Source organism: Chiloscyllium plagiosum, chromosome 27 (genome assembly GCF_004010195.1).
Source record: "Chiloscyllium plagiosum isolate BGI_BamShark_2017 chromosome 27, ASM401019v2, whole genome shotgun sequence".
NCBI lineage: Eukaryota > Metazoa > Chordata > Chondrichthyes > Orectolobiformes > Hemiscylliidae > Chiloscyllium > Chiloscyllium plagiosum.
The window spans coordinates 10037783-10050768 of record NC_057736.1 but is presented as its reverse complement, the minus strand read 5'-3'; the positions used below and the strand labels follow the sequence as shown (position 1 = coordinate 10050768).

The window sequence follows — 12986 nt, the reverse complement described above, 5'->3', positions numbered from 1 at the left end:
TTTGATATATTAACAAACTATAATTCACAAGCCATTTGTAGTCTGTTCCAAGAATTAATTTTTTCACTTAAAGAAATTCTGGAATCCACAGACCTGCTGATTGAAACCATGCTTCTCTTCAATGATAAAGGTGTTGTAGATGCTCCAAGGGAGACCTGTGACTGCACTGAATAATGTTGCGAGAAATAGGAATACCAAGGACTGAGTTATCTGTTCAAAGAAAACAAAAATATGAAGGAAAAGTTTCCTTAAAATAAAAGCACAAGCTGCACCACAAAGACAATTCTGAAAAGACGGATTCCTCATATGAAATACTCTACAATTTGTACATAACTTCAAAAATAATGAAATCACATCCATATCTTCCAATATGAAGCTTTGCAAGTGAGAATTCAGAATTGTAGATTCATTGTAAGTGGTAATGAATTGAAACTACAAGTTACTCCCTGAAAGTGCATAGATGTCCGATTTGTTTGAAAAGCAGGTACATGCATGGAGTGAAGAAAGGACGCAGACAGCCATTTTAATGTTTTCTGTAGGTCCTCCATCCAAACATTTTCACTGTTTGGTACAAACAATAGGCCATCTTCAAATGTACTTTATTCTTTTGACATTTTCCTGCTCCCTTCAGCTAAAATGTTTTGGAACTTGCTGAGGTGTAGACTTAAAATGAGACCATGAAAACATGATAACTGGTTATAGTTAGTGTTCCCCAGGACACAGAATATAATTGTTTGTCTTGTTATATACTGTCAGTTATTTTTACATCCATCTGAGGGGGCAGATAGATTAGATTACTTCCAGTGTGGAAATAGGCTCTTCGGTCCAACAAGTCCACACCGACCCGCTGAAGTGCAACCCACCCAGACTCATTCCCCCACATTTACACCTTCACCTAACACTACGGGCAATTTAGCGTGGCCAATTCACCTAACTTTGTTTTGGACTGTGGGAGGAAACCGGAGCATCCAGAGGAAACCCACGCAGACATGGGGAGAATGTGCAAACTCCACACAGTCAGTTGACTGAGGCGGGAATTGAACCCAGGTCTCTGGCGCTGTGAGGCAGCAGTGCTAACCACTGTGCCACCGTGCCGCCCACAGGGCTCAGTTAATCTCATGCAATATATGGTACTTGCAATAATTTTTTTTATTCATTCATGGGAAGTGGACATTGCTGGCTCGACCAGCATTTATTGCTCTAAGGGCAATTTAAGAGTCCACCACTTTGCTGTGGGTTTGGAGTCACATATGGGCCAGACCAGGTAAGGATGGCAGTTTCCTTCCCTGAAGACTATAATCAGACTTAATTCCAGATTTTCTTCCCCACACTGAATTCAAATTCCACCATTTACCATGGCAGGATTTGAACCCAGGTCCCTCGGACATTACCGGGGTCTCTGGATTAATTGCCCAGTGATAATACCACAAAGCCATTGCCTCCCCTGAAATGCAGCACTTGCACAAGCACTGCACTGAGTTATCAACCCAGGATGCTAATACACTGATGTTTCAGCAACACGGCTCAAATCAACTTTGAGTCAAAAGGTGAGAGCGCTGCCTCTTGACCAAAGATTAGTTTTATTTTCCCTCTTCCTCTTCCCTTTCTCAATGAGTGCCTCTTTCATCTCTGCACGATCTTCATTTGGATGGCACTAATCAAGCGTGACTGTCCTTGATTGGTTTTAGCTAATATGGTATTCAGGCAAGAATCATTTTACTTTTGAGGCCTCAGGCAGGGTAAGGATGAATGGTGACAGTTGGTCTAGCTCGAGCGTTAAAAAAAAGGATTGGAACTAAAGTTGTACCAAACTTCTGAATAAAATAACAATGTTAAAATTATAGCTTTGCTGGGTTAAAATAACTGCACTTAAAAATTATGGTTTGGCAAAGAAGCCGAGGCTAAATGTTAAGAAATTCTAAATTCTTCAATTAACCTTATAGGAAAAACAGAGTCATTGCAAGTTCTAGCAATTATGTTTTACACTTCAATTAACCCCCTGTCCACCACACCTCCTCACTCAAAGCTACCAGTTAGACTGATCTCACCTTCCATGCTGAGGCCGGGTTAGTTAAAACTGAAAAATTTGACCAGCTCAATGGTCATTTCTTCCATGTAAAGCAAGATAATGGAGAGATTTAGACTAGGAAAGGAGTGAGGGAGAAAGAAAGGTCATGACAGTGGGTCAGCAGTTAGCACTGCTGCCTCTCAGCACCCAGCACCTGGCTTTGATTCCACCCTTGGCTGACTGTGTGGAGTTTGCATATTCTCCCTGTCTGCTGTGGTTTCCTCCCACAGTACAAAGATGTGCAAGTTAAGGGGCAGTCCCAGCAGATTGGAAAATAGCAAATGTTACGCCACTGTTTAAAAAAGGAACTAGACAAAAGATGGGGAATTATAGATCAGTGAGCTTAACCTCTGCAGTGGGGAAGATACTTAAGACTATTATCAAGGAAGAAATAGCAGGGCATCATGAAAGAAATTGTCCCAATGTACAGACGCAGCACGGGTTCATGAAGGGCAGGTCATGCTTCCCTTTGGAATTCTATGTAGATATTTCAAGCAAGGTGGACAACAGGGACTCAGTGGATGTGGTGTATCTAGAATTCCAAAAGGTCTTTAACATAATGCCACACAAGAGGTTGCTGCATAAGATACAGATGCATGGTGTTGGGGGTACAATATGAGCAAGGATAGAGGATTGGTTGACTAACAGGATGCAAAGAGTAGGGATAAATGAGTGCTATTCTGGCTGGCAATCAGTAACTAGTGGTGTGCCTCAGGGATCGGTGTTGGGACCAAAATTATTTAAGATTTATATAAATGATTAGGAATTGAGGACCACATCCATGGTGTCAAAATTTGCTGATGACAGTAAGATGAGTGGCAGAGCAAAGTGTGCAGAGGACTGTGAAACTTTGCAGAGGATCATAGATACATTGAATGAGTGGGCAAAGGTCTGGCAGATGGAATACAATGTTAGTAAATGTGAAGTCATACATTTTGGTAGGACCAACAATAAAATAGATTATTATTTGAATGGTAAAATGTTGCAGCATGCTGCTATGCAGAGGGACCTGGGTGTCCTTGTGCATGAGTCGCAGAAGGTTGGTCTGCAGGTACAATAAGTAATTAGGAAGGCAAATGGAATTTTGTCCTTCGTTGCTAAAGATGTTAAGTTTAAAAGCAGAGAGGTTACGTTGCAGCTGTACAAGGTGCTGGTGAGGCCACTCCTAGTGTACTGCATGCAGTTTTGGTCTCCTTACTTGAGAAAGGATGCACTGGCACTGGAGGGAGTGCAGAGGAGGTTCACTAGGTTGATCCCAGAGTTGAGGGGGTTGGCTTGTGAGGAGAAGCTGAGTAGATTTGGATCATATTCATTGGAATTCAGAAGAACGAGGGGGGAGTCTTATAGAAGCATATAAAATTATGAAGGGAATGGATAAAATAGAAATAGATAGGATGTTTCCATTGGCCGGTGAGACTAGGACAAGAGGGTGGCCTCAAGATTAGAGGAGGCAGGTTTAGAACTGAACTGAGAAGAAGCTTCTTCACCCAGAGGGTTATTAATCTATGGAATTCCTTGCCCAGGGAAGTAGTTGATGCTACTTCAGTAATCGCTTTTAAAGCTAAGGTAAATACATTTTTGAAAAATAAAGGAATTAAGGGATATGGTGAAAATGTGGGTAAGTGGAGCAGAGTCCAAGAAAAGATCAGCCATGATCTTTTTGAGGGACAGAGCAGACTCGAAGGGCTGAACTGCCTACTCCTGCTCTTAGTTCTTATGTTCTTACTGGTCGTGCTATAATGCCCATAGTGTTCAGGGATATGCAGGCTAGGTGGGTTGGTCATGTAAAATGCAGGGTTAAAGGGACAGGACAGGGGGTGGGGGTGCTCTTTGGTGGGGTGGGGTGGACTTGAAGGGGCAAACAGCCTGCTTCCACGCTATAGGGAAGCTATGATTGAAAAATATAACCCAAAATAACTTCACAAAACAACCTGACTAATGGAACAAGGCTAATTTTTGCTTTTTTTTCTGGTAAGGAAAATTAGGATCACAGTCCTGAAAGTAATTAAATGATTGTTGCGAGCTATCTGTATATGATGCCCGCCTCCCCCTCACCCCAGACAGAGGAAAATACAGACGAGATTCAAACCACATTATGGAAGCTAGATATAAGCCAAACTGAAGGATGTGTTCTATGGTACTGCCAGGAAGAATCACCAAAATCATTCAATATTGAAAATCTGATATTCTAAGTTACAGAGTGCTTACTTCATACTCAGGTCCTAGACCAAAACGTCCAATGACATGTCCGGATACATTCCATAGAAAAGGAATTCCACCAAGCAAGAGGATAAGCTGCAAAGAGAGAAGTACAATTACACGAATCATGTTACAATGATAGCTTTTTAAACCAGTGATGATTTGGTACTAAACCTTTACTTGTAACAAATGGGCCACAGTTGTACCCAAAATCACCCAATATTAAACCAGATGAGAATTGTGCCTTCAACACTTCACACTTTGCTTTGGGGTTCACATTTTCTCTTTGACTGTTTACAAAATCGGTTCTGAAATCTCACTCTCAAAAGGGTAACCATTCTTCAATCAAAGCACTGAGATCACCAGGCTATCCAACCATGAAAGGGGGGAACTGCAGACAAATCTTTTGGAGGGGGGAATGGAAAAAGAGAAAAGCAGCGAGAGGGGAAATATCTGAAATCCACCGGATTATGGTATAAGTTTAATTGTTTCCGACCTGTCACTTATAGCTTGTCCACACTAAACATGGTATCAACCTTCAGTATTAAACATTGCTAAAAAGCTGCTAGAAGTCGAGACTTTTCATCTTCACTCATCAGTACTAGGTCAGAAGAAACAGACTCGAGAAAAAGAGACACCACGTCTTCATATTGCTAAAAGTCACACAATACCAGATTATAGTCCAACAGGTTTCATTCAGTTCATTAAGTTCTGAGATTTACATATTAATGAACAAAAACCTGCAACCCATTCTAAAAGATGAAAGACTTAACAGCAATCTAGGTTTGTTCAATATAGCATTTCAGTTGCATGACACTGTAATCTTTTGCTATAAAGTCTGTGTCTTATGATCCTCTACCTGATGAAGGAGCACCACTCCGAAATCTAGTGCTTCCAAACAAACCTGTTGGACTATAACCTGGTGTTGTGTGATTTTCAACCTTGTCCACCCCAGTCCAACACCAGCACCTCCACATCATAATATAGCATGAGAGATGTTGGTTGGTTAGGCCATCATCAACATAGCAATGCAGCAAGAATAGTTAACTGTTAATCTTAATTCTCAGGCCAGGCATGTATATTCTGATTGGTAAGGATGTCACTATGGGGATATAGCAGCTTTGGCTGTCTCATGACCCTTTTTCTTAATAAGGTGCAATATATGCCCACATAAAACAAGGTCTGAATATTTATCTACATAGTTTCTAGCACACACAAATGCATTGTACTGGATTATGATCTCACATTTATTTCCTGTAGCACAGCTTGTTAGCCACATTCAATCATGAAAGGCAGTAGTCGAAAACAACTAACAGGTGGTGGATGCTCCAGAAATATTCCCATTCCCAACAATGGGGGCGTTCCGTATATCATTACAACAGATAGGGTTAAAACATCTTCAGCTAGATATGCCAAAGAAATTGCCCATTCCAGCTTCATTCAGAGGCCTGAGAATCAATGAATACAGCAAAGGCCTTGACAACATTCCAGTAACATTACCGAAGAGCTGTGCTCCAGAATTAGCTGTGCCCCTAGCCAAGCTGTTCCAGCACCGCTAACAATGTGGAAAACTGATTGGGTATGTCCTGTCTACAAAATCCAATCCAAGCAATTACTGCTCTGTCAGTCTACCTTTGCTCATCAGAAAAGTGTTGGAAGATATCATTGACAGTGCTATCAAATGGCACTAGATCAGCAATAATCTGCTCACTGATATTCAGTTTAAGTTCCACTAGGACCACTCTGTTCCTGACCTCCTTACAGTCCAGTCACTCTCCCACCGTGAGCCATCAGGAGCATTACGCTTACTGACAGTTGAACAAATGCATCCCTGCAACTCCAATCCACATAGTACATACACATACACACACACAATCTTGTTCTACCTGCATTTCACTTCAAATTCAACTCCTAATGGAAGGACAAAAACAGAAGAAGGAAGGACTTTTAGGATAGATGTGAAACACCATGCTGTTTTACCAAGCAATTGACAGCTGCACCACAACATATAAATATTTGAAGGCACATGGGTACATCATTTCAGATTTTTGGAAGACATTAACTTTCCCCGCCTTTCCTATTTCCTGAGGTTAGGATACAGCACTCGTGAAACATTGCAAGAAAACTTTAATAAAATCAAGAAAAATGCAAAACCAAATTCCTAATGAAATATTACCATGATAATGTAGAAAAATGCAAGAAAGCTAATACAACACTGAAGTTAAAAAGTACAAGATAACTGACAGAAAATTAAGACTTCATAAGAAATACACATTTAATCATATATTTGGAATTAGACAATCAAACTTCTATGTACAAATATATCATACACAGCACTACTCACTGTCCCCTCAGTCTCAGAATAAAGCCCAGACCAGAATCCAAAAGTACTTTTATCCAGCTGGTACAGACGCGATTTCTCAAATGTTTCAGAATCCATGATCTTTCCCAATTCTTCAGGCACCAATGTGGTGTCTCTGTATGTCTTGCGCTAAAAAAAGGTGAAAGAGACAGTTCATGCATCATGTCTGCAGTAGAAATGTATTATATCCCCATTTACTCTCCAATACACTGTCATTTTCTCTCTGATTCCTGCCTCCCATGCCTTTTAGTAAAGTGGTTGTTTACAAGCCTGAATAGAGTGCGAGCAGTCTCATCAACCACAGAGACACCAAGTCTAACTCACGTTTCAGCAGGGATCTCTTCATAGTTACCCAAACCAGAAATTCCGACTACTGCTTCCGCCTTCTCCCTCCAGCAGCTATCTGTGTAGTACCTTGGTCAAGATCAGCACAGTCCACCAATTCTGGAGTACCTCTGGTCCTTTATGACTTAGGTGCAATGATAAACAGTGCATTAATTCACTGAACATTATAAGGCGTGGGTGGGGGGTGGTAATCAAGCTAAATACATGAGCTGCTTTACACTTTTTTCCCCATTTTACAATAGGAAATCCTGAAATAAAATACTAATTTTCGTCCAATGGCAGAAGTTAGAAGACTTGTTCAATCAATTAGAAATTTTACAATAGCCAATCAGAGGCTATAAGAAAATGTAACAATTCATTTATGGAGACTTGGTGCCAAAATCCAACCCATATTACGATCAATGGCAATTGACGGTGGATGATAAGTAGCTCACTCTCCTTTTGTTTGGGGTGGGATGGGGAGGGGAGATCTCACTTGCAGGCATCAGTTCTGCTTCTGATTTTTACACACGAATGAAAGGAATAGGAGTGGAGAGGACCATTCAGCTCTTATAGTCACAGGTGGTTAGCACTGCTGCCTCACAGCACCAGGGACCTGGGTTCAATTCCTGCCTCGGGCAACTGTCTATGTGGAGTTTGCACATTCTCCTTGTGTCTGCGTGGGTTTCCACCAGTTTCCTCCCACAGTTCAAAGATGTGCTGGTTAGGTGAACTGGCCATGCTAAACTGCTCGTACTGTTAGGTGCAGGGGTAAATGTAGGGGAATGGATCTGGGTGGGTTGCTCTTCAGAGGGTTGGTGTGGACTTGTTGGGCTGAAGGGCCTGTTTCCACACTGTGGGAAATCTAATCCAATCTGGGAATCTAATCTCAGCTCCACTTTCTCACCGTTCCCCTTATCCCTCGATGTCTGAGATTCCAGACATCCATCTATCTCAGTCTTAAAAGAACTGATAGAAAAGATAGAAAATAGGAGGAGCAGGCCATTCAGCCCTTCATACCTGCAATGCCATTCAATATGATTGAGGCTGATCATCAATCTCAGTACCATGTACCCTTTGATCCCTTCACACTTACGAACTATATCTAGTGCTTTCTTGAAAGCATTCAATGTTTTGGCTTCAACAGCTTTCTGTGGCAGAGAATTCTGCAAGCTCACAACTCTTGCTCTTCATCTCAGTCTTCAATGACTTATCCCACACCCTTAGATTCTGAAGCCTGGTTCTGGACTCCCTGTTTATTGGGAACATCCTTTTTGCATTTACTGTCTAGTTTATAGGATTATAATTTTACAAAAAGACAATTTCCATTCTTACTTATCTAATCACAGCTGGAGAATCACTGGAATTAGCTTCTCTCCCTGCTCCAAGTCCTTGGTTCTAGTGTCCAAAAAACTATCCTTGGCCACTTCCTATTTCTCATCTACACACTGCCCTTCAGCCATGTCGTCCAAATACAGTTTTTTTTTCCACATGCATGTTGATGACACCCAGCTCCACATCACAACCACCTTTCTCAACTCCTTCACTGTTGCTAAACTGTCAGACTGCATAACAGACATCCAGTACTGGATGAGCAGGGATTACTTCCAATTAAATATTGGAAAGACTGAAGAGCCTTTGGTGCCCCCAGTCCAGTCTACAATCCCTTTCCCGGGCAACAGTCTGAAGTTTAGTCTTTTTGCAACTTCGGTGACACAGGATTCTGAGATGAGTGTTGGAACTCATATGGATACCATTTGTAAATAGCTCTTGATAAACAAACTCTTGATTTTAAAATTCACATCTTTGTTTTCACATTCGTCCATGACGTCACCCCTTTCTATCTCTGTATCACCTTCAAGCCTCCTTTATTCCAAAACCCTCGGATCTCAGTGTTCCTCTAATTCTGGGCTCTTCAGCTCCCCTGATCATAACTGCCCAACCTCCAGTTGCCAAGCTCTGGAAATGCCTGTATACTCTTCCCCTAGTTTAATTTCCTCCTTTAAGATACTCCTTTAAATATAATTCTTTCACAAAAAAACTTTGTGATCATCAAACTGTCAAAGTCTCACATCTTTTAAAAAATCTGAAAGACTAGGCAGAGTGTGAATCATGAACTTTAACTGTGGAAAATAATTTACGGAAGTGATCCTTGCCAAATATTTCCACTCTTCAGCAGAAGTACCTGTGTGCAATGAAAGCTCTACCTGACCTCCCTAGTTCAAAGACATGATCTAATTCAGATCAATCCAGGAATTACTGTCCTGTCTTTTTTTTAAAACCAAAACAAAGCATTGCCAGTCTCTCAACACAATCAATTTGCTAACACTAACTGGTTCAAGCTTGTACATTTTCTAATCAACCTGTTCACAGATGTTATTACACAACCCTGAAGCAAGGATACATGTCAGGTATAACAGCATTGTTTTAAGAAAGTGTTTCTTTTCAATACTCAACACAACTTTCCAAATCATATGCATGTGCATCTGGCACCAGAGTGAAAAACTCCCAAGTATCATAATCAACCATAATATCGTCACATGTTTGACAAGGTACCACATGGTAGACTTATTAGTAAGGTTAGATTACATGAAACAGGGAGAACTAGCCATTTGGCTAGAAAGGGGAGAGGTAATGGCCTTGTGATATTATCACTGGACAGTTAATCCAGATAATGTTCTGGATACCTGGGTTCGAATCCTGTCAGACCAGATGGTAAAATTTCAATTCAATATTTTAAAAAATCTGGAATGAAGAGTCTGACAATGACTAGGAATCCATTGTTAATTGTCAGAAAAAAACCCATCTGGTTCACTAATGTCCTTTAAGGGAAGGAAACTCCTATCCTTGCCTGATCTGGCCTACACGTGACTACAGATCCATAGCAATGCGGTTGACTCTTAACTGCCCTTGGGCAATTACAGATGGACAACAAATGCTGCCAAGCCAGAAACACCATTGTCCCATGAATGAATTTTTTAAATGGCTCAAAGGTAGTAGACAGAGAGTAGAGGCTTTTGACCAGCAGTGTGCTGCAAGGTTCGATGTGGGTCCACTTTTTGATTATTTATATCAATGATTTGGATGTGAACATAGGAGGTATGGTTAGTGATGTTTGCAAATGACACCAAAATTGGTGGTGTAGTGGACAATGAAGAAGATTACCTCAGAGTACAATGGGCCAAGGATTGTCAAATGGAGTTTAATTTAAATAAATGTGAAGTGCTGCATTTTGGTAGGGCAAATCAGGACAGGACATAAACACTTAATGGTAAGGTCCTGGGTTGTGTTGCCAAACAAAGAGACCTTGGCGTGCAGGTTCATAGCTCCCTAAAAGTGGAGTCGCAGGTAGACAGGATAGTGAAGGCAGCATTTGGTACACTTGCCTTTATTGTTCAGTGTGAGTGTAGGAGATGGGAGGTCATATTGTAGCTGTACAAGGTGTTGGTTAGGCCACTCTTGGAAAATTGCATTCAGTTTTGGTCTCCCTGCTATAGGAAGGATGTTGAGAAACTTGAAAGGGTTCAGAAAATATTTATAAGGATGCTGTCTGGTTTGGAGGTTCTAAGCTATGGGGAGAGGCTAAATAGGTTGGGGCTATTTTCCCTGGAACATCAGAGACTGAGGGGTGACCTTATAGAGGTTTATAAAATTATAAGGGGCATGGATAGGATGAATTGTCCACATCTTTCCTGCCAAGGTAGGGAGTCCAAACCTGAAGGTGGGAGGAAAGATTTAAAAGGGACCTGAGGGGCAACTTTTTCATGCAGAGGTTGGTGCATGTATGGAATGAGCTGTCAGAGGATTTGGTGGAGGCTGGTACAATTACAATATTAAAAAGGCATCTGGATGGGCATATGTATAGAAACCAAAAAAGAGAAAATGCTGGAAAATCTCAGCAAGTCTGGCAGCATCTGTAAGGAGAGAAAAGAGCTGATGCTTTGAGTCTAACTGACCCTTTGTCAAAGGGTTTATTCAGGGTATATGAATAGGAAAGGTTTAGAGGGATATGGTTCAAATACTGACAAATGAGACTAGATTAATTCAGGATAATTCAGCATAAACAAATTGGACCGAGGGGTCAGTTTCCAGGCTGTGCATCTCTATTACTCAAAGTGATTATCCCAAACTTGTAACACATTAACGCAAGGTTACAATTTTAGTCATTTGCAGCTGTTCACGAAAGGTGATGATTTTACAGGTTTAGGGCTATAGACTGGAAGGGCATGGGAAAGAACTTTTCCCACGGAGGAAGTGGTAATGTCCTGGAATTTTCTGTCCACCAATGTGACGGAAGCATGGACAATCAATGATTTCAAAAGGAAATTGAACTGACACCTGAAGGAAATAAATCTAAGGGACTACCAGCGGAGGAGCAAGGGAATGGGGCTCATTGGAATACTCCAGGGGGAGCTGGAACGGACTCGATGGCCAAATGCATTCCTCCTGTACCTTAATGACTTTACCCCAACCGATTCCCGATCGTTTCCCACCCTTCAAATATTTTACAACTGGACCAATGAATGTTTGATTTGTCAGTGGAAAACAAAATTTATATCATTTCAAGCCATCGTATATAAAATTTAACTGCGCAGAGAGGAATTATGCGTGCGACAGAGAGGGGCATTAGCCCCACTGTCGCATTGTCCAACTCATTCAAAAACCGTCAACCAAGCCTAAAGCTGAGAGGGGAGGGGAGGATTTTAGTTTCAACTTCAGCTATTAATTTAAAAAACATTGTAACCAAGTCTTTACACGTTAAATCAAAAGCTACAATGGAGCATCAAAGCTGATTTAGTGAGATGATATTCAAAGCTTCCTATTAGATTGCTGCACCGTTACAATGTATCGAACGCCTCCATACATTGTTACATTGTATCAAGATTGTCGGATACATTGTCTCAGCGAGGGGTGCGATTTCTTTCTCCACCAAACAGGGCGTGGTAACAAAATGCTCAGATTCTCCAAACGGGGGATTTTGGGTCTTTTGGTGTTTGCTTCTTTCTTCCCCCACCCCTCCATCCCGACCACCATACCTGGGGGAAGGTGTTTGATGGAGACACCCACTCACCTGTCTGTGAGCCAGATAGGCCTCCCATAGATACACGGTCCATGAAAAGAGTAGCACCGAGTAAAAGATTTGATTTTCGGTGCTTATCTCTGCAATAACGTGAATCATAATTCCCCGGCCACTTTCGACTGTCACTGGCACCGAAAAACTATTCACTTTTATTTAAATCTTCTTTTGACAAGATCTCGACTGTCGCTAGAGAAAATAAGAGTTTTTTTTTCAGAAAGGGCTTTTCTTTCTCTTTCACACTATTTTCTTCACTCACTATTTAACCCCCTCTTTAGTTAATTGAATTTTATTTTTTTTTCCTCGGTCTGTACACCTCAGTCAACTCATCGAGCTCTTGCCGCCGGCTGGGTTACACTTAAATAGATCCGGGTGGACAGGAAGTTGGTGCGCTAGTAAACTTTGTTCCAACGTACGAAAGGGATCTTTGGAGTTGAATGATATTCATCAAACTAAACAAATAAAAGTGCCATCTTTTTCAGAGTGGGACATTTAGAAATCTGAATCAGAGGAAAAAAGACAAACTTAACCCGAATGTCCAATACAGATTGCAACAGGTTAAGGAGGTAGCTAACCACCACCTCGTCAAGGGCAACTCGTGATGACAATAAATGCTGGCCAAGCATTCACATGCACATCCCAAGAGTGATCTTCAAAAAATACATAAGCAGGAGTCGGCCAGTCCACCCATAACCTTGCTTGGTCAAGCAAAAAGATCATGATTTAAGGCTCATTTGGTAGTGGTCTTAACTCCACATTTCAGCTTGTGCCCCACAGCTACAACATTTAAAAGACATTTGAAAAGGTACAGGAATAGGAAAGGTTTGGAGGTATATGGGGCAAATGCATCAAATGGGACTAGCTTGGTTTGGGAACATGGTCTGCATGGACTGGTTGGACGAAAGGGTCTGTTTCCACACTGTATGATTCTATAACCCTTAATTTCAGCAGGCATT

At 41.3% G+C, this 12986-nt stretch overlaps 1 protein-coding gene across 1 annotated transcript in view; it reads right to left on the bottom strand.

Annotated features, from left to right (window-relative positions):
• The window catches only part of zmpste24 (zinc metallopeptidase, STE24 homolog), a 35080-nt gene extending 22709 nt beyond the window's left edge, over positions 1-12371 (bottom strand). The window contains exons 1-4 of the mRNA XM_043717383.1: positions 12025-12371; positions 6612-6758; positions 4277-4363; positions 94-210 (exon numbers count right to left, since the gene is read on the bottom strand). Of these exons, the coding sequence (XP_043573318.1) occupies positions 94-210; positions 4277-4363; positions 6612-6758; positions 12025-12132 (459 nt within the window). The 5' untranslated portion in view covers positions 12133-12371. The remainder of the gene's footprint in view (positions 1-93; positions 211-4276; positions 4364-6611; positions 6759-12024) is intronic.
• Between the last annotated feature and the right edge of the window lie 615 nt (positions 12372-12986).